This window comes from Mastomys coucha, unplaced genomic scaffold, assembly GCF_008632895.1.
Source record: "Mastomys coucha isolate ucsf_1 unplaced genomic scaffold, UCSF_Mcou_1 pScaffold23, whole genome shotgun sequence".
Classification (NCBI taxonomy): Eukaryota; Metazoa; Chordata; class Mammalia; order Rodentia; family Muridae; genus Mastomys; species Mastomys coucha.
The window spans coordinates 66,117,662-66,140,499 of NW_022196906.1; the positions used below are offsets into that span (position 1 = coordinate 66,117,662).

The 22,838-nt window shown below is 43.7% G+C and overlaps 1 protein-coding gene across 1 annotated transcript in view; it reads right to left on the reverse strand.

Annotated features, from left to right (window-relative positions):
• Positions 1–22,838, reverse strand: part of Myzap (myocardial zonula adherens protein) — an 89,743-nt gene that overhangs the window by 7,589 nt on the left and 59,316 nt on the right. The window contains exons 11-12 of the mRNA XM_031343879.1: positions 12,528–12,611; positions 3,266–3,366 (exon numbers count right to left, since the gene is read on the reverse strand). Of these exons, the coding sequence (XP_031199739.1) occupies positions 3,266–3,366; positions 12,528–12,611 (185 nt within the window). The remainder of the gene's footprint in view (positions 1–3,265; positions 3,367–12,527; positions 12,612–22,838) is intronic.

Sequence of the window (22,838 nt, forward strand, 5' to 3'; positions counted from 1 at the left end):
CCTGGTCTACAGAGTGAGTTCCAGGACAGCCAGAGCTACACAGAGAAACCCTATCTCAAAAAAAAAAGTCAAAAAATAAAATAATAATAATAAAAAAATAACCTGAGGGAAGACTTTACTTTTTAGGTCTATGTTTGAAGTCCACGTAAGAAAAAGATTTTTATCAGGACACACATAACACAGCTTGGCGATCTCAGGCTTTTTTCCTTCCCTCCCTTGTCTATATGTGTCTATATGTGTATGGGCATGTGGGGTGCCAAGGTGTACACACGGAGGTCACAGGCTCCTTCCACAATGTGGGTCTCAAGGTTCAAACTCAAGTCCATGGGTTAGTGGCAAGCAGCTCTACCCACTGAGCCATCTCACCAGCCCAGCCACCCTCAACTTCCTGAGTCATTTTCAGGTACAAATGGCAGTACCTAGCCTCAGAAACTTGGTCTCCCCCTAGCTGTGTGGCTTCCAGAAAGGAGAGTTGTTGCTTTCTCTAGACCTCAGATTTTCTCCCTTTGAAACATAGGGATTCATGTCGACTATGGGGTTCCCATCTGGTTTTGCCCACAGGCTTCTATTTAAGCCAGACTTATTTAGAATCCAACGCTCAAAATTAAGTGCTGGCTTAGTTTAGTTGTAGCTAAGAAGGCTATGGGGAGGGAAGATGCTCCCTGAGCAAGCACCTCAATAATCCTCCCCAACCATCCTCTACATCTCCCCAGAAGCCCAGCCCCCGCCCCTGCCCCCACCCCACAACAGGGCAAAGTCTTCTAAGCCAAATGGAAGAAACCCTGCCTGGGGATAGCTCGGAAGCTCCCCTCTCCTCACCCGTATGACCTGGGGGTGCTTTTCACATAGTAGGCACTTCATAAATATTTGAGAGGAAACGGGTGAAATATTATTCTGCCCTTTCGGAAATGTGGTTATGCTGTTTTCATTTCCTCTGCTGACGGACCTAAGCAGTTAAACCGCCACAATGGATCCTGAGGGAAACCCAAATGCTACATTTATGGAAAAACTGCCTTTCGATTCTGACATGCCTTCCAGGTTCACTGCGGCCATAAGTTAAGGGTCTGTCAGCACTTCCATTATGAAAACTGTTTTGTGGTTTCATAACGTAGCCATAAAAGTTTGCCTCCGGCTATCCTTGGGTGTACAAATTGAAAAGCTTGTTTTAAGCCAAAATGTGGGAATCAGAAAACAAACAATTTATTGGTTTCAGACATGGTTTTGTACCCGTCTTGGCCAAACAAGATTTATGATGTGGGGAAACAGAATGAGCTGAGACACTTGGTTCCTGAAAAGCCTGAGAAAGAGGGGAATGGCCAAATTACTTATATTTCAAAAGGGTCCCCAAACACAATCAGTCATTCTTTTGCTTATATTTTCATCAAGTAAATTGTGTCCTACATTGGTGAGATGCTGAATCTACTTTATGCATTCTTAAAGCATTTTCTGTTAATTCTGTTAGAATGGTGTAACTGCCTGTTTACCTGGATATCAGAAAACTGACAGAGGAAGTTCAACAATGCTGTTAGTGAGTTCCTCAGATGACAGCAAATGGCTGGGTTTAATCAATAAGAACCCCTCAGTCACAGATTTGAAAGTAGAAAAATAAAGTCTCACTGTACCATATTAGTGACACTGGAGACTTGGTAAAGTCCATGACTTTTGAGACTGGGAGGCCAAGGCCTGCATAGAAAGAACTCCTAGATCCCAGGCTACAAGTGGTTAACAGGACCAGACCCAGACATTCTACATCACAGCTGGGTAATCAGCAGGTTACTCCTTCCCACCAGATGTTTGTTTGGTTTTTGTTTGTTTTTTTGAGATAGGGTTTCTCTGTGTAGCCCTGGCTGTCCTGGAACTCACTCTGTAGACCAGGATGGCCTCAAACTCAGAAATCTGCCTGCCTCTGCCTCCCAAGTGCTGGGATTAAAGGCATACGCCATTGCTCCACCATGCCACAACGCCACCACTGTCCGGCCCACCAGATGTTACTATGAAAGGTCTCAGGATCCGACATATTTTCTGGACCACTGTTGCCTAACACAATACAACACCTGCAAGTGCACACACCTATAACAAGAGTCCTTTCTTGTTCTCATGATACCAGGGCTGGCACTTCATGACTTTGATAACCTTAATCACAAACCACAGGACATTAATAACCATATTATTTCACATCCTCTGGGCTGAGCACAATTGAGCACCTAGCCATGGCAAGTTTGTTTCAGTTAGAGACAGGGCACTAAATCACAGGTTCAACTTTCACTCAGCAGGACACAGGCCTCCATGTGAGAAGCTGAACAATGAACAATAGGTCAACCTAGTAATGAAGCTGGGTGGTCAACGGTAGGGTTATAGTCTGTCTTAGAGTTATCAGTTGCAGTTGACCAAAGCAACTTAGACAAGAAAGGGTTTATTTAGCTTACATTTCTATAGCACTGTTGAGCATCAAAGGAAGTCGGGACAGGAACTCCAACAGGTCAAGAGTCTGGAGGAAGGAGCTGATACAGAGGCCGTGGAAGAGTGCTGCTTACTGGCTTGCTCTCTCTGGCTTGCTCAGTCTGCTTTCTTATAGAACCCAGGACCATGAGCCCAGGGATGGCCCCACCCACAATCAACTGGGTTTCCCCTATCCCCATCAACCACTAATTAACAAAATGCCCTATGGGTTTGCCTACCGCCGGATCTTCTGAAGGCATTTTCTCAACTAAGGCTCCCTCTTCTCAGATGACACTAGCTTGTGTCAATTTGATATAAAACTAGCCAGCACACAGTCTAAGATCATTATAACAAACCAGATTCAAACCAGACACTGGAACTTACTGAGCTATGGTACTAAGGAATAGATGAATCTTGTTCCTCATTTGGATGCTCCTTCTTAGGGTACCCAGCACACCCTCTAAAGTGGTTATTAATGCCTTCCTATATCCTGGCCCTCCTCCATACTCTACTCTCAGGCAGGAATAAATCTTGTTTCTCTCTGTAACCTAATTGTCTGGCACAGTTTGCAGAATGAATGAATGAATGAATGAATGAACGAGCAAAGGCATGCAGTAACCGACAGCTATGGCTTCCTCAGTTTCTTGTTTGCTGTCTCCTCCACCTCACGTAATTCTTCCACCTACTCAGAAGTCACCACTTAGCTTTAGAGCTGCAATTTTCATAGGAAGAATTCGATTCTATTCATCACAGCCCAGGAAAATATTTTTCTTAAGTCAAAGAAGGATTTTTTTTTTTGTCAGAAAAACAGGAAATTCCTAAATACCTGGGCAGAAGGTCACAGCCTACCCCGATTTCTCTTGTTTCCACTTCAGCTTTGGGCTGGGTTTCTGTCAAATAGTCCAACCTGCTTTGTAGTTCATTGTTCTAGAATTGAGAAGAGAGTAGATTTAGTAAATCAAGCCTGTAGCACTGACCCCCATCACAAGGTATGTCTTACAGAGCTGATGTTGAAGAAATAACTTCAATTCCATGTGTGTGCACACATGCACATCAAGTTGTGCATACATGAAAATAACATGCTGGTTGAGTATAGCATTATCTGCTTCTTTCAATTAACAATTTGTTGTAGGGACAATGAGATGGCACAGTGTGTAATGATGACTGTGGCCAAGGCTGATGACCTGAGTTTGAACCCCAAGACCCACACGGTGGAAGGAGAGAACTGATTCCAAGTTGTCTTCTGACCTGCATATGAGCTCTGTTGCATGTTCATGAACATCACATGTGAACTTGCGTGTATACACACATACACACACACACACTCCAATGTGTTATAGGTGTCTCCCCAAATTTACTAGTTTTCTTTCTATGTCAAAAAACTATGTCGACCAAATCACAGTATTCCATTGTATGGATGTACAGTATTTATTTAACCAGTCTTATACTATAGGTAGTTAGATATTTATCACATTTTTGGCATTATAAATAAGGTGCAAGTCAACTTTTAACACTCCCTTACTAAGCTATAAAATGAGTAAGTCCATTAATTTAATTTAGTGGGAAATGCCTCTATAACTGAATAATTAGTATTTCATAGGTGTGGAAAAATTCAGAATCTCAAACATATAAACTAGAATGAGCTCCTTGGGATTAAAATTAGCATTCTGTATACTTCTCATGATTTTTTTTTTTTAAAAAAGCTGGAGCCAAACATTGCATAAACTAATGATTAGATGCCCAGGAATTGGAAATGTGCCCCATGGGGAGATGGAAGGACAAAGGGGCAAGAAAGCCAAGGAGGAGGCTGCTGGCTCAGTTCCTTCCTAGATTCAGGGGGTCCAGCACCCTCTTCTGGTCTCCAAGGGTGCTAGGTCCCCTGGAGCTGAAGTTATTGGCAGCTGTGAACTGTCTGATGTGGGTCTGGGATCTAAACCTGAGTTCTCAGCAAGAGTAGCGAGTGCTCTTAACTGACCCGTCTCTCCAGGTCCGTAATAGATTGTTTTTAACAAGTTCTTTTACGTATTTTTTTGGTAATGAGAGACTCAATTTTAAAATCATAAGAGCCCAAACCACCATCTTGGATGGATTCTTGAAACTTGACGAGTTACACATATAAGATAAAATTTACTGAATAAATGTATAAATACAATGAGTGTTTAAAAAAGATAATCAGAAAAAACATCACAGCATCTGTCTCTCTCTCTCTCTCTTTTTTTTAAGTTTGAGCTGAGCTGAAGCACAGGTCCCATATAATGAATGCCACATGGAATTTCAAAAGTCCTACAAAAGGAGCTGGAAAGATGGATCACCGGTTAAGAGTATCGTCTGCTCTTATAGAGGACCCAAATGTGGCTCCTACACCCACGTGGGCAGCTAACTACTGTTTGTAACTCCAAGTCTACAAGATCCAATGCCGCCTTCTGGCCTTCAGGGCACTACATATGGTGCCTAGACAGGAATGAAGGCAAATCGTTCATACACATAAAAATAAACCTTTAAAAAGGAAGGGTTAAAAGAAAGTCCCCGGAAAACAAAGGGTTATTTGGTTTGAAGGGATGTGGGTTGCCACTCAGTAGCCTCCTCTGAATGAGCAATGCCAAGGAGCTGTTGTGTAAAATCTTGGTCTGCATGAGGTTCTGAGACATGGAAATGGTGTAGAGAGAGACCAGGTACCCACTATGCTCTAGCAACAGATGAGCTATGACAGACCTACAGTCCTACTATGTCACCAATCTCTAGAGAGAGATGCTGGCTTACTGGGACAGGGCACACTCTTCTGGACTCTTCTATTTATAAGGAAAGAGAAAGGCAAAAGAAGTCTTTCTTGCTAGCAACTCCAACCCTCATGGTCTGTTACTCTCTAGTGCAAAGACTTTAATCCTGAAGGTTTCAGGGGCATAAGAGATGGAAATTTGCCTGAATAGGAACACAGGGAAGGATGAACAAGTGGCTCTAAAATGTTTTGTTTAATTCTGTGTATAATATCAAATACCCACAGATGTACAGAAGTTAAAAATTAATACTCATGAAAACTAAATGAGATCAGTTTTAAATAGCATGTATCTTCTGTGTATCAGACAGTGTGGGGGAAGGCAATGGCCAGAGAAAGGAATATGGAATGATGTGCACCCCTGTCAATCTTGGGTACAGATATTGAATAGAACTAACAGCAATGTGATAACATTACAAAAATATCCATGAAGGATTAGAGTGAACCCAGAAAGGGAAATATCAGAGTCAGGAGAGAGAATGAAGTCACCAGAGAGAGTTAGAGACAGCAAAGGAGATAACTACTCATGTTAGACAGCTTCACAACCACTGGCAATTTCAGCTCCAGGAGAACCAACACCCTCTTTGGGCCAAGAAAGGAAGCCTTAAACCACCAAGACTATGAAACAAATAGAAAGATGAGAACCAGAGTAGGAGGACCCCCAGATTGTGTTCTGGATTCAGTAGAGGTCTCTAGTAGACCTATGAAGCATGTCCATGAGGGGTGAATTAGAAGAAGTATGAGCCTGAGTGGTAAGGAAGAGAAGGGAGACAAAATTCATTCACTTTTAAGGCAAAGATCCTCTCTTTTTTAGAACAATGGGTCAGAATCGAACTCAGTGGTTCTCAACCTTCCTAATGCTGCGCGACCTTTTAATTAAAGTTCTTCATGTTGTGTTAACCCCCAACCATGACATTATTTTCCTTGATACCTCATAACTGTAATATTGTTACTGCTATGAATCATGACGTAAATATCTGTTTTCTGGTAGTCTTAGGCAAACACTGTGGAAGGCTCACGGAGTCCAGACCTACAGGTTGAGAACCTTGGATCTACACTCTCCACAGTAAAGGGTTCGCAATGCCAAGTTTAGAATCCAAAGTCACATAGCATGGGAAAAGTCAGCAAGATGTGACCTGTTCTTGGGGGAACCATGATAGACAGACAACAGTCCGGATGCCACCCAGATGCTAGGCTTTGCAGGTGAGCATGTGAATGTTTCCACCATATTATGACCAAGAGATAATGGAGAAATAAGCTCACAGGTAATAAACTAGTAAAGAAACAATAAAGAAGAGCCATGAAAGATTCAACTGGAAATGTTAGAATAGAGAAGTACAACATTTATTTATTATTATTATTGTTAATTAATATTAGTTATAATATTTATTATATGTATTATGCTATAGATATCCCATATCATATTCATATACCTTATAGACTATAAGATAACAATGTTAACATAACAAATTATTAATGATAATTATTAATAGTAATCTTAGGTAGACTTAGGGAAAGCATAGAGATGGTAAAGGAAGGAATCAATACAACTAAAGGTACGTTAATAGAAATTATCCAATCAAAGGAAGTTAGGGCTGGGGAGATGGTTCAGTGGGTGAAGTATTTGCATTACAACAAGAAGACCTGAGTTTGGTCCCTAGGATGCACATGTTAAAAGTCAGGGATAGGAAGCTTGGGGGCTCACCAGCCAGCTAACCTTGCTGAATCAGTCAGATCCAGGATCTCCTGATCACCAAAAAATCCCTGTCTTAAAAATTAAAAGACAGTGGAGGGAACTGGAGGAAGGCATCCAATATGGGTGCGTGTATGCACCTGTGTGTATGTGTGTGTGTGTGTGTGTGTGTGTGTGTGTGTGTGCGCGCGCACACACAGCTGTTAAAGGCCTAATACTACTGCCCGAACCACAGAAAGGAAGGCAGAAAAATTAAAGCCCAGCAAGTTAGCACAAACCTCCAACCCCAGAACACTGGGGGCAGAGACAGGGGATCAGAAGTTCAAGGCCATCATCCTCAGCTACACGAGGTTGAGGCTATCCTGTGCTACATGAGAGTCTGCCTCAAAGAGTAGGAAATAATCCAAAGTCATCTTGTGATAGAAAAGTAGGGTGTCTGTAAGATACGTTAACATTTTGTTGATTTTGGAACTAGGAAGCATTTCTAAGGCATGGAGCTTACGGTGTACTAACTGTATGCCTGTTTGCAACACTGCTGCTGGAAAGAATAATAAAAAGAAATGACAGTACTGAACAGCTCGGTCTGTCGCCAGGGCTGTACTCTGTAGAAGCTCGGGGACTGGGGCGATGTCTGCTTCTCCTGCTTTCAAATACCACCACCTTGTGTTTGTGTGTATAATGAGTACCACTGTGTGGACAGGGAGGCTGGGAAGTCTCCCAGGAAGGACGAACCTGGCATGGGCATGTGGGAGAAAGCACACACACATACACACACACACATTCACACACACTCACATGCACACGCATGTACACACACATACATGAGCATGCACGCACACACACATGCACATGCATGTGCACACACACACGCATGAACATGCATGTACACACACTCACATACACACACACTGACTCGCATGCACGTGTGCGCATGCACGCGCATACACACACACACACACACACACACACACACACACACACACACACACACGAGCATGCACACGCGCGCGCGCGCGCACACACAGGCCACGGTGACCTCCTCTCCCAGCTCCCCTCTAGCTCTGGAAAGCCCATGGCCAGGAACTAAATCAGACACCAAGATAAGCACACGTCCAATAAAACACACGAGGGGAGCCATGCTGCAGCCACGATGCCACCCAGGAAACTTAACGAGAATCCTAGAAGTGTCACTGTGTATGTTAAGGACAGGATGGATGCAAACCAGACTTCAGATTCATTTCTTATGACTCCAGCCAAGAAGGCTTAGCTCAGTTCAGAAGGCTTCACCACTCCCTGAAGACCAGGCCTCTAACTTTATGACATTCTTTAAAAAAAAAAAAAATTTTTATGTCTGTGAGTACATTGCAGCTGTCTTCAGACACACCAGAATAGGGCATCAGATTCCATTACAGATGGTTGTGAGCCACCATGTGGTTGCTGGGAATTGAACTCAGGATTTTAGGAAGAGCAGTCAGATGGCACTGAGCCACCTCTCCAGCCCATAGGATATCCTTTTACAGCTTTAGTCATGTTTATTTTATGTGTATGAGTGTTTGCCTGCATGCCTGTGCATTCACTGAGTGTGTGCCCAAGGAGGCCAGAAATGGGTGCTGGGTGCCCTGGAATTGGAATTATATACTGTTGCAGTTACCATGTAGGTGCAGGGAATTGGACCTGTGTCCTCTGCAAGAGCATCTACTGCTCCTAACTATTGCAGCCTCATTATTTGGGGAATACTTTCAAAAGTGTTATTACATTTTGTTTTGTGCGTGTGTGTGTGTGTGTGTGTGTGCCTGTGGCTATCAGAGGACAAGTTGCAGGATCAGTTCTCTCCTACAATATTGGTCCCAGAGAAGAACTTTTACCCACTGAACATTCTTGCTGATGCAAAGCATTTAAAAATTTAAAATTTTTATTTATGAGCCTTGTATATATATATACATATATGTATATATACACACGTATATACACACGTATACACACACACACACACACACACACACACACACACACACATATATATATATGCACCTGTGCATGGGGATGCCTGAGAAGGCCAGAAGAAGGCATCAGGTCCCTTGGAGCTGGAGTTATGGATGGCTGTGAGTCACCTGATATGGGTACTGGAAACTGAACTCCAGTCCTCTGCAAGCACAGCAAGTTCTCTTGAGCCAACCTCCAAACCATCTCTTGAGCCCCAGAACACTTTGTGTAAATGTCAGAAATAGGGAATGGAATAACTTCTCCAGAAGATTAGAAAACAAAAAATTTGGAAAAAAAGAACGGGACAGGACCAGGCAAAAGGGAGCTTTTGGGAGTCTGGTGTGTATTTTTGAGGTATGTGTGCATATAAAAACCTAATAACTTTAAAATCAGTTGAATGGTTAAAGCACGCAGTCGTCAATATTCTCTGCTTGAGTGGGAAGGAAGCTGCAGAGCCATGAGCCCAGGGCCAGGTACTGAGTGTTCTCTGTCTGGACTGCTTGTCTACTGACTTGATGTTGTTTGTGGAGGTGGGGGGGAGGTGGGACAGCAAGCTTTCAAACATTAAAAATAAAAGCAATCTCAGAGGTGACATGAGTCCTCTCCTTCCTCCTGCTTCTTTAAAAGATGGTGTCACTGAGTCTAATCTGTGAGCGGAATGATCTGCTCACCATCTACAGATAATGAGGAAACATGGGTCAGAACCTAGTGTCCCATCAGACTCATGCACCTTTTGAGATTTCATCCAAACATTTTTATCTATAAAGTTCAAGATTTGGAACGATGGCATTGAGTGACCAAAAAAAAAAAAAAAAATCACAGAATAAATCTCAATTTTTGCATGTGTTCATGTATATGGAATTGCATGTGTGTGTGTGTATGTGTGTGGAAGTGAGAGATCCACTTCAGCTGTCTTCCTCAGGCTTATCCATTCACCTGGTCTTTTGAGACAGTCTTTCATGGGCTCGGAGCTCACTAAGTAAACTAGGCTGGCTGGACAGGAACTCTAGGAATCACCTGTCTGGGAGCAGCACCACTGCCTGCCTGTTACGTGGGTTCTGGGGATTAAATCGGGTCCTCACGTTTGTAAGGTCACTCCTTTCCCAAGTAAGCTTTCTCCTCAGCGCTCATAATGCCTGAAGTAAATTGTGATATTTGATATTTTAGAATACTTAAGTGCATTAATTTTCTTCATGTGACTTATATGTTCGCCTGCTATTTAAAGTCAACGTGGGAAGCGGCAAGAGCAACTGGCTATATTTACCCTGGAAAGCTAATCAGATTTATAATCAGTGTTTCAATGCTTAAGAAAGACTAATCTTGTTCTGAGATGAACATGGCTGTTACTGTAGGACCTCTCCTGCATCCTCTGATGCTTACAGCCTCCTGACACGAATCATCTCTTCAGTCTTTAGTCGAGGCTTCCTGTGAGTATCACAGGAAAAGTGATCCTGCCTAGGTGGCTAAACGGACGGAACCCCAGGAGCAGATGCCAGCCACTGTCTGGGAGGGCTAGTGAAAGCTCAGTCTTCTGGAAATAAACCAAGCTGAATCCATACCATATCCCAGAGACCCCAAGTGCCATGAGCCTTGGCTGCCCACAGAGGTGAGCTTCCTTTCCCAGGCTCATCTCCCTATTCTATTTCGGGGACTCTAGGAATCACCTCTCAGCATCAAGTCACATCCACATCCCAGCAGCCAAAACCATGAGCTGAATCATCTGTGCATCAAACAAAGCATATGTTGCAACCTCCACCCCCACCCCCATGCACAACACTCCCTGGGCACTTCTGGAGAGCATGGGAGTACCACAGACAGAAACTAGGTGGGAGGCCCTCTGGGGTGAGCCTCTCTTTCTGTCAGCATCTCTTCCCCCTCTTCTGTATACTCCCTCTCTCTGGACACACAGACCTCTTCCTCTTCAAGGGACTCTTGACTGTCACCAGGGTAGACACACATTTGGACCTCTACTCCTAGTATACAAAGGGCTGTGATTTCAGAAGAAAATCTTAAAAATGAGCACTAGAAACCAGGGAGGCAGCACATACCTGAAACCCTGTAATTGGGAGGTGGAGACAGAGGAGCAGGTGTTCAAGGTCACCCTTGGCTACCTAGTGAGTTTGAGGATAGCCTGGGCTACTTGAAATAATATATTAAAAAAAAAAAAGCTGGTACTGGGTCCAGTGATCAAGGAGGGAAAGACATGAGTGTGAATACTTTCAGAACACCAAGACTCATGGGCCTTGAATCAGAAACCAGGTCCCTATAGACCATGAAGGGTCCTGGTTATGGCAGTCACAGGCAGTTCATTCATCCAAGTAAATGAACTGGCTCATCACACCTGCAAAGGGTGCAGCAAGGAGGTAGGCTCTAGACTCAGACACACTATCTCTACTCTATATTTCCTGGACAGGAAATGATGTTCTTGAAACTCAGTCCCATCTTTAAAAAGAAGTCATCATTTATTTGAGGGCAGCCCTTTCAATAAGCTAAGAGCAGAATGCTCACTCAGTATACCCTGCATTTCCATATACTTTGGGTTGTGAGCCTAGCCTTTAATCACTGATCCATTTCTCTAGCCTGTGCCAGACATCTTCTGTGCACTCTCATTGGACTGTCCCACACTCATGATTCCTTTATAAAGATAAGGAAACTCTCTGATCAGTCTGTCAATAAGCCAATCCAACTGCTGTACTAGGCTGGATTAGATCCCACTCTTTGTGCCTATGTTACACACAGAACATGTGGAAAGGAACTGGCGATGCCCTGTACACAGTAGGCGCTCAGCAAATGACATCTTGCTTTTCCCCTTTCACCGTCATGTCCCTGGGTGTCTCATGGGGGAAGGGCTACACACAGGGACACTGACAAGGACAGGTACTTGGCAAACCAGCTCTTTGTGGAGTCAAAGAAGGCAAAGGCTCAATGCCAAGTTCTTAATAAAAAGCCTACAGGGAAAATGGATTTCAGCTCCTTCTATTAACACCCACCCCCCTAAGATTCTTCCAACTCATAATTTCTTTCTCTGGAACTGCCACAAAATCCCCCAAATGCCTTTCAAAACGCCAGCAGCAAGACTATGAAGCAACTCCAAGATGCTGGTGAAACTAAGTCACCTCTAAAATAGGTTTACTAGGGGTAACAGAGACGAAGATTGGATTTTGGGAATCTCGTCTCCAATTGGACTCTACGTTTTCATGGCTGGGTTGCCTTGGGTAACACCACCTCCCTCTTCTGCCTCTGATTTTCCATCTCACAGAGATCACAATCCTTCTTGTGAAGTTTTAAAAGGTGTCGAGTAAACCACGTGAGGATCATTGTGTGGACCATTCCCAAATTATAAAGCCCTACACACTCGAGAACTTGCGAGCATCAACAACATACTGGGCTTGCTGGGAGAATCCTTGACGATGCGCCAGACCTCGGACAGCACCGCTGCCAGCAGCAGGCTGGAGCATGGAAAGAGTGGAGAATAAGGAGCCATCAGAGCTCCTCTGCAGAGCTGGCAGTTAACCTTCAATCAATTTTATAAGGCCAGGAAATAGCCGTATTTTTAATTAAGTGTCCACAGCAGGATCAGCAACATAAAATTTAACGGCAGGGAAGACACCAACTTGAAAGAGCCATATAGCCTCTTACCTCTCCTTCCAGGAAAGAGATTTTTTCTAAAAGCTGCAGTATCAGGAGCTGCTTCTGTTGCACTTTTTTCTTTAACGACTCAATCTAAAAAAGAGACAGGAGGAAAACCGTCAAACAAAAATGTAGAACTGTACGACTGCAGGGAAATAAGAGGGCAGAAACACCTTCACTGATTTGTAAAGAACCTGTGTGTAGATTTCTTTTTTATTTAGTTTTTTTTTTTTTTTTTTTTTTTTTTTTGAGGTAGGATGGATCTCCAATCACTATACAGCTGTAAATGACCTTGAACTCCTAATCTTCTTGCATCCACCTCCTGGGTGCTGGGATGTTAGTTGTGTACCACCACATCTGTTTTATGGGGTGCTGGGGATTGAACTCCAGCTTTGTGCATGTCAGGTAAATATTCTACCCCACTGAGCTACATCCCAGTCTTTCTGTATGTATTCTGTTTCCTGGATCACCAGCTAGCCTGAGAACCTTTGATAGCAGGGGATTCTGAGACCCAGGGATGTCCTGTTAGGTTTGTTTAGCCAACCTCTCTACATGGACTGTGTTGTTTGGACCGTGATAACAAGGTTATCAAGTTATCAATTCAGGGAGTATGCATCAAGACAGACTCAAACAAGTCAACAGAGATTAATTATCTATCGTGGACTGATGAAGCATGTGCACTTCAAACATTTAGTTAACTCTCTTAATATACTTGTATCTGACCAACCAGGTGTCAAAAGTTTACTTGGGGGAAAAGATCACTAAAAGTATTCATGGAATTCAGAGGGCTAAGGATTCATGAGGACCAGCTCCAGGGCAGATGTGGGCTGCACTGCCCCATTTGTAACATCGTGTTACATGTGTAGCATCATGTAACACACCCTGGACTCCTCCTGGCTTTTCATTCAGAAACCATGTGTCCCGGGACAGAACAGAGGTTCTCTAAAAGCAAAAACCAGGGAATTTTGTGTCAGGTCATGTCTTGAACAAGAGTGAGATCAGTATGCAGATTCAATCAACAGTATGCTACCTTTCCAACAAGCTTGCACATCTGAGCATTCAGACATCCATTTATAAAAATCTGCCAGTGCAAAGTGATAGAATTCCCACAGAAGGGACCAAGTGGCACCTGGAGAAGCACATGCATGTTGATCATTTGACCTAGAAATACTATTTCTAGGCATAGGTCGCAAAGGTACATTGGATAAAATATAAACTAACTTGGACATATGATTTTTGTTTCTAGAAAACACAAAACCAACTCCATTAAATAAGTGGATAGTTGAACAATCTACACAGGGGAGGTCTAGGTACCTTCAAAACTAAAGTTCTCTTACACACTGATATGAGAAACTTTTAATTAATTTAATGTTGCATGAAATATATGTATGTGCATTACATATATGACCTTTCCAAGGAGGTCAGAAGAGGGTGTCAGAACCCTTGGGACTGGAGTTACAAAAGGTGACCTGTAATATGGATACTCAGAATCGAACCTGGGTCCTCTGCAAGGGTAGCCAGTGCTTTTAACTGCTGAGAAATCTAGCCTTAACTTAGAAATATAAGAATGTAGTCAGGTGGTAGTGGTGCATGCCTTTAATCCCAGCACTCTGGAGGCAGAGGTATGTGGATCTCTGTGAGTTTGAGGCCAGCCTGGTCTATAAAGCAAGTTTTAGGATATCTAGGGCTGTTAAACAGAGAAATTCTGTCTTGAAAAACAAAAACAACAGAAGAATGAAGAGGAGGAGGAGGAGGTGCAGGAGGATGGAAGAGGAGGTAGAGGAAGAAGAGGAGGAAGAGGAAGAGGTAGAGAAGGAGGAGGAGGAAGAGGAAGAGGTACAGAAGGAGGAGGAGGAAGAGGAAGAGCAGGGGTAGAGGAAGAGGAGGAAGAGGAGGAAGAGGAAGAGGTAGAGGAGGAGGAGGAAGAGGAAGAGCAGGAGGTAGAGGAAGAGGAGGAAGAGGAAGAGGAGGAAGAGGAGGAGGTAAAGGAGAAGGAGGAAGAAGAAGAGCAGGAGGTAGAGGAAGAGGAGGAGGAAGAAGAGGAGGAGGAGATGGAGGAGGAGGAGATGCAGGAGGATGGAAGAAGAGGAGGAAGAGGAAGAAGAAGAGGAGGAGGAAGAGGAGGAAGAGGAGGAGGAGGAAACATAAGAATGTGTGTGGTGAGTGGATCAGTGCAGGAGAAACAAAGGTACCTTGGAAAACTGTATTACATGCTGGTATTTACTGATACTAAGGAATTGTCATTTTGTTGGCACGATGACAGCATTATGGTTATCTTAGCACAAGTGCATATTTTAGACAGGCACTGTTCACTGTGCAGGAAACTTAAATACATGAGCCAGGATTTTCTTTAACATGGAACACAGGATAGGAGAAAAGAAGAGTAAAGAAAACCACTGTCCCTATATGAGCCATTTGTTGAACCTGAAATGAGCCTAGTGGTCCTTGCTGATTATTTTCTTTGTGCTAGGTGAATTGGACACTTACTCATTTTGGGACTGAGTCTCTACCCCAGGCTGGCCTCAAACTCTCTATGTAGTTTTTAACCTAACCCCTGACCCTCCTCCTAGGATTCCAGGCTGCACCTTCATGCTTAGTTTTATGCTGTGCTGGGGATCAAACCCAGGACGCCCTGCATACCCAGTCAGTGATTCTGCAACTGACCTGTACACCCCAGGCCTGCACTTGGCATTTTTATTATAGCATATTTTAAATTTCAAATGCTATCACAATATATCACCATATGGGAAGAAAAACTAGCCACATTAAAATAAATACACTTCAGATAAAATGCCTAGTGTTTTTTTAATAACTATAGAAATTAAAGAGACAAGTTACCTAAATGCCTCTGAAATCTGCCCCCACAGCAGTGCCTGCAGAGGCCAGAGTTGGCAAGCCTCGGGGGCGACGCTCGTGTGTTGCAGGTGGCGCTGTAGATTAGAATGACCCTTCTGGCCATTTGGCAATAAATATTAAGAGCCATAAAGCTGTTCAGACCCTTTGACCCACTAATCCCACTCCTGGGAACCTGTCCTAAGGACATAACTCAAACACAGGAAAAAAGCTGCATGTAGAGAGATGCTCTTGCTTCCATTATTTATAATAGAGAGAAAATGGAAATAACGTTAATGCCTTGCACTAAAGGAACCGGCCATAAATCATGAGATACCAGCATGATGGAGTGTATTACACGAATGCTAGAAACAAACACGTTGCAAAGTGTGTGTGTGTGTGTGTGTGTGTGTGTGTGTGTGTGTTTATAAAAAGCCTTGAGGGACAGAAAAACAAAAGTTTACCAAAGTGAGAATAAAAGCCATTGAAGGGATTAGGGAGGAGAAATAGTTCTGAGGTTGGTGTAGGATTGTGTCCCCCACCCTAAATGGTGTCATTTTCCCCCATTTTGTATAGGAATGGCTTACAAAAATCATTGCCATGATGCCCTTTCGCCTTTCCTTCCCACAGTCTTAAGATTTTGTGTGTAGAGATACAGATCGGTGTGTGCACACGTGTGTATGCACATATATGTGTGCATATGCATATGGGGTCCTAGCTTGACCCTGGGTATCTCCCTCTGTTATTTTCACCCTGTTTTGAGACTTGGTCTCTTGCTGACCTGGGAGCTTATTGATTACACCTAATCGGCTGCCCAGCGAGCCCTATCTCTGTCCCATCTCATGATCACTGGGACTACAGGCACAATCCACCGTGACCAGCTTTTTCATGAGTGGTAGGAATTCAAACTCATGTCCTCATGTCTTCAGGTCAAGTACTTTACCAACTGGCTCTCTGCCCCTGCCTTTAAGATTTTTAAGACTAATTTTTAGTTGTTTCTTGTTTTGCTTTGTTTTTACCTTTTGGTGGTGTTGGGTATTGAACCCAGGGCCTTGTACATGTTAGGCAAGCGCTCTACCACTGAACTATGTCCCTTTCCCTAAAACGACTTGTCTTTAGGTAGCAGCCAAAATGAGGTCTGACATTCATGGAAGGGCCTGGGTTGGTAAGGAGAAAAATTCCATCAGATAACATAAGAGTAACATCAAACACCCAGACTCCCTGCCTCTGAAGGACTCTCAAATGGCTTGGAGGCCAAGGAAACTAGAGATGTGGTTTCCTCTGACCACTAAAACCAAGCCACAGAGAGCAGCAGGACCTTGGGACATGAGGAGCTCGTGGGAGGACGCAGACCACCCAGCTGGCCCTCAGGCTTCAGTTTTTAAAATGACCTCAGTTTTCCATATCTGTGGGCCCCACAATCTCAGATCCAAACTGTCATCCAGAAATGGTTTATTACCTGCATTTAACATGGACAGATTGTTTTCTTGCTACTATTCCTTATATAATAGAGTATAAGAACTATTCACAGAGTGTTGGCATTTTATTAGGACTTATAAGCAATTCAGAGATGCTTAAAGAGAATGGAAAGGGCTCTGTACAGACTCTGCGTGAATACTGCACCATTTCTTAGAAGAACTTGAAATTCTCAGAGTTTTGGCTTGTGTAGAGGATCTGTGACCAGACTCGCTCACAGATACCGAGCGATAGCTATAAATCAGTCCATGGCAAAGGCACAGTCAGGAGACATGACAGAGAATGTTCTGGGAGCTTTTTTGAGAAAGGGAAGAGCAGATGTCACCATGAGGAGGTGTTTGGTTTGGGGGAGGAAGAAAGGATAGTGGGGAGGATTCAGAAGGTACGGGGGCCTCTGATGTAAGGTATTTTTTTGGCAAACCTGCTTCTTGAAGCGTTGGTGATACTGTGCTAAATGAACATTCTTCATATGCAGCTAAACTGGGTTTACGCAGTGCTGGGGAATCAATCCTAGGCCTGTGTGCATGCCGGGTGAGCACTGAGCTACACTTCAGCCCCTCTTTTCTGTCACAACTTTTGTTTTGAAACAGGATCTCATATAGCCCACGCTGGCTAGGAATTATGATGCCAAAGATCTTGAACTTTTCCTCATTCCCCTGCCTCCACCGCCTGAGTGCTAAGATTCCAGACTTGCTCTAGCACCCAGGCCCTCAGTGACTGATTTGTAACTTGACCTTCAGAAGGGTCAATTATTCTTAAGGAAAGCTGCATTTAGGTCTAGCTGTCACCAGGTGGTGGCAAATGACCCAAAATACTGGGTTTGATCAAGTTTTGGTATTAAGAAGTGAAAAGTCAGGGGGCCCACTTTCCCGCCTTTTATAGGTGACCTCCTCAAGACCTAATATTATTCTCCTAGCTGAATTTAAATGTCACACTGAGGTCCAGCTCTAGGCAGCACAGAATCTTACCTGTTACCTTTAAACTGAGGTTAAAATGATGCTTTTTAATAATGCCTGTCTCCATCAGTATGGCACCACACTGAACAGATGATTTACATTAAAAAGATCTTGCAAGAGGCCAAGTTTTTAAGCCCTGAGGCTGATTCGGTGTTTAAAGGGAAGGGAAGGTGTGGAAAGATGACTTCCTGGTTAAGAGCACTTACTGCTCTGGCAGAGGACCAGGATTCAGCATTCAATCTGGGTGGCAAACAACTGCCTGGAATTCCAACTTCAGGGGACCTGACGCCCTCTCCTGGCCTCTGTGGGTACTGCACACAGTGGTGCAACACAGTGGTACACATACAGATAAGCAGGTACACATAGGCACAATTTTTAAGTTAATTTTTTTTAAGGAGAAGGGAAATGACAATTATAGCTTGCTATAGCTGATCATTGCTTTTCTCCTCTTTAACAACAGTTATGACACTTTCATCTATAGTTTGAGCTAAGCAACCACTTTTAAGCATGGCCATACACTGGCATTGTCTGGGGAGGCAGGGGGCTCACAAACTGCACAGGCTCATTAGCTCCTTTGGAAAGAGGTTACTGTAGTGAAAGGATTCCTCTCACTTTGCCTCAAAAATAGTTACCAACCAGACCAAGAAGAAAGCCCACACAAATGTTGGAACAGGGCTGGGGAGATAGTTTAGTAAGTCAACTAGTTACAAGGCTGAGTTGGATCCTTAGAACATGCATTTAGAAAGTCAGGCATAGCCGGGCAGTGGTGGCGCACACCTTTAATCCCAGCACTTGGGAGGCAGAGGCAGGCAGATTTCTGAGTTCGAGGCCAGCCTGGTCTACAAAGTGAGTTCCAGGACAGCCAGGGCTACACAGAGAAACCCTGTCTCGAAAAACAGGGGGGAAAAAAGAAAGAAAGGAAGAGAGAAAGAAAGAAAAAAAGAAAAGAAAAGAAAAGAAAGTCAGGATTGGTGGTGAGCTTGTAAGCCTGGTGGTGGGAAGCAGGAAATAGAAGATTCCTGGGGCTTAGTGACCAGTAAGCACAAGGTCAGTGAGAGACCCTGTCTCTATAGACAGATAGATAGACAGACAGAAAGACAGACAGATAAAACTATGAAAGTTGATTGCTCTTGAGGAGTGATACTTACATTAGAGGTTTTATTCTGGCCTCCGTAAGCACGCACACACAGATATGTACCCATAGACCACCCACACCCCTACACCTACACGCATGTACATACACACACACATACCACACCTATATAGACAGACACAAACCACACCCATACCACACACACCCCCCACACACATATACACAACCCCTCTCCAGACACAGTTTAGAACAGACTCTGTGCACCGTGAGGTTCTAAGACTCGCAACGTTCTGGGCTTTTCTTCCTAGCAGTAACACAGAGGATACAGGTCAGCTTATGTCTGATAATAGAAAAGGACACCGTCTCTAGCTGAATTTATGTGACCAATACCCAGCTGTGTGAGGCTCAGGAAGCACAATAATTCAATGTGGAACTTGGGAACCATGAGGAGAAATTAGTGAAGAAATACAGCTGCAAATAAGCATTTGATATGAGAGACGATCGACAGAGGTTGTTAAGAAAAAATATTCTCTAGGTATTTTCTTATCCTACTGGGAAATGATAACAGATGTGGCTAAGGCCTTGCAAGAGAGGAAGCACACTGAAGCAGACTGCATTCAAGATCCCTTCCAGCTAGATGACATGCCCCAGAGCCATGTGTACAGTCCACTTTCCTCCCTCCCCGCATCTGCACTGAAAGATGTGGCTTATTGGAAGAGTGTTCGCCTAGCATACATGAAGCCCTGGGTTTGATCACCAGCACCTCATAAAACTGGGGTCGTGGTGTACACCTGTAATATCCATACTCAGGGGGTACTGACCAGCAGGAGGATCTACATAGTAAGTCTGAGGCTACTCTGAACTACAAGAGCCTACCTCAAACAACAACCACCATCAAGGGTAGGTACAGTGGTTCACATGTGTGATCCTAGAACTCAGGAAACCAAAGCAGGAGGATTGTCCCATGTGCCAGGCCAGCAGAGGCAACTTAGCAAACTCCAGACCAGCCTAGGCTACAGTGTAAGATCCTATTATTAGACAAAGAAATAAACACCCTGTTGGTCACAATTAGAAGTCGTATATGGAGACAAAGACAAACCAGTCATGATGGGGATGGTTTGAGTAAAACTCTTACGGTTGAGAGGCTGTAAACTGGGAAAGTGTTAAAATAATTAGGGCTCAATGCTTGGGATTCTGACCGAAGCACATAGAACCTCTTGGGGAGGTACTGGCCAAGAACTGGCTTAAGAAGATGAAACCTAAATTTAATCAGAAGCCAACAACTGCCCTTAACTAGGAGGATCACCAATCAGAAGCAAATACTGAAGCAGAACCTATCTGTAAACCTATAGGTAGGGGCTTCAGAGATCAGAAACTGCCAACTATATTCTAACTAGGTGCTTTCTAATTTAACCACACACACACACACACACACACATACACACACACACACACACACACACACACACACATACTTTTTTAATTTGGTCTCATGGAACCCAGGCTGGCCTTGACCTCCCTATGTAACTGAGAATGGCCTTGAACTTGATTCCTGCCTCCACTTGAAGATTGCACCACCATGCCTAGCTAATTCTGGGAATCAAACCCAGGGTTTTGTGCACAGTAGGCAGGCAGTCTAGGAACCAAACTACCTCCTCAGTCCTCAATATTTTTTTTTTTTTTTGGTCTTGCTTCAGACAACACCTCATTAAAGTTTCTCCCATGTGGCCCTTGTGATGCCTTGGACTGACACATTAGTGTGTAGTACTGCCTGATTCATGAATGGACTGAAACAGTTCTGTGTGGTGCTCATGAATGGCTGTTTTCTCAGAGCTAAAACCAGGACAAAACAAAAAATACCAATAGTCACGCTGATTCAACTGTTTAAAGTCTTGAAATAGAAAGAAGCCAGGCTACATTTATGGCAATTTTTTTCTATTCCCTTTAAAAATCTGTTTTATTATATGGTTGCTCTTCATTTTAGGGATAGCCACAAAGCCCACAGGCTCATGTATTTAAGGCCAGGGATTGAAGGGCGGCAAGGAGTGCATTAGCACTAATGCAGAAGCCACGCCTACCATCATCACTAAGACTTCGCTGTGCTAGTCCTTCCTTCCTGAGGACATCCTAGCCACCCAACCAGGGCTTTCTGCTTTAAGCTTTGCTGACTCTCTCTTTGAAACATTTGTCAAAGATGTGTAAATGCTAGTCTATGTTCCTGAATACTCAGAAACTGAACTTTAGATCAAAATAAAAACATAAAACTTTATTATTCTGAGTCCCTACAACCTTCTCATGGAAAACATTGTCACAGTATTCGAAAACATAAAATGCCCACAAGGAACTAGCTCAGATCCTCAATACTGTTTTCACAATGTACTTAATTTTTATGTATATATGCCTGCATGAGTTTTATGTGCACTGTGTGTATGCTGGTGCCCTGTGAGGCCAGAAGAGAGTGTCAGATCTTTTGGAACTGAAGTTGTAGGCAGTTGTGAGCTCCAGGAACAGAGCTCTGATTCTATACAAGAGCAGCATGTGCTCTTCATTGAGTCATCTCTCCAACTATCTCCCCTCCCCTATACCAGTACCAAACCACTAGGGATCCATTGAGTTGGGGATTTTACAGAACATGGATAGAACAGGAAGGGGAAGAACCTTCTAGAATTCCATTGAAGTATTCAAGAATCCACCTCTTTCTTGCTTCCTCTTGTCCTGAGAGGGTCTAGTTTTCAACCCAATCTCTTGCTCCGCGATCTGGCAGAGTCATTACCTATCCCCTTGGCAAACCAGGAGTCATGTTTACTCCCTTATACTACACAGTGAAACCATGAACATAATGAGCATATTCTGTCCTTCTCCTGAAGGGCTTGGTTTGGTACCAACCACCAGGACTCTGGTCTAGAAGTTGTGCCATGTTGTCAGCTTATTGTCATATTTTGGAGCTGTGTTTGGCTTGGTTTATTCGCAATGATGAGGATGGCGCCCAGTCCCTTGGGAGCAGTCATTCTGCCACTGTGCTACATCTCTATCCCTTTAAGTTATAAGTTTAAATTTCTTTCTCCTTGGTAAAGGACAAGACACCATAAAAAGGCAAAATTACAAATAATAGAGCCTAGCCTCCCTTTGAAAATAGTAGTTCAGGGTAATCTGACAAGATCAGACTGTGTGCACTAACGCAGCCTGCAAGGATGGCTTCAGAAGGATGAAGAAGAGGGTGCATTACCTCATGGGAGGGGATGAATCAAGGCCCTGACCAAATGAAACTGAAAAATTGCTAAATGAAGCTCTGAGTGGAGAAAATGAAAAATCAATGAAGGCCCAGAGGAGAAAGGCACATCCTTCATCTTCATGGGCTTGAGTAGGCAGTGGAAATCCACTTTCAATTAATGTGTCTTGTGGCATTCAGCCAGGCTGGATATGAATGGGGTGCATATTTTAATCAATTTTTTCTATTAAGTTTGAAGTAATATATAATAATAGAACTATGCTAGTCAAAAGGATCAGTTGAAATGGGCTTCTGAGCTAAGATAATCTCATTTGGTTTGATTTCTAACCTAGATTGATGGGAACTCAACTTCTCAGAGTAGAACAGCATGTAGATCCTCCTGGGTGCCTAAGAATGACTTAGCTATCGAGATGTCAGGAAAGAATGAACACAGTGGCTTCCCAGAGCCTGTGCATCCGCTGGGAAGGAAGGAAGACACGTACTGGGTATCAGGACTTAGGCGGCTTAGTTCCTGATACTCAAACAACCCTAAGTGGTTCTCACCGCCAACAAGAAACCAAGGTTCAAGACGCTGGCAAGAGCTGAGACCTCAGCCACGGCTTCCCTAGTGCTGTGACCCAGGCTCTGTCTGTCCTACACCTTAGCACTGTGACAATGGCTCTGGGGGGGGGGGGGAAGGTGGACTGGAAACAAATGGTGATGTGGGATTTGCCCTGACAAAGGACCTATTGGAG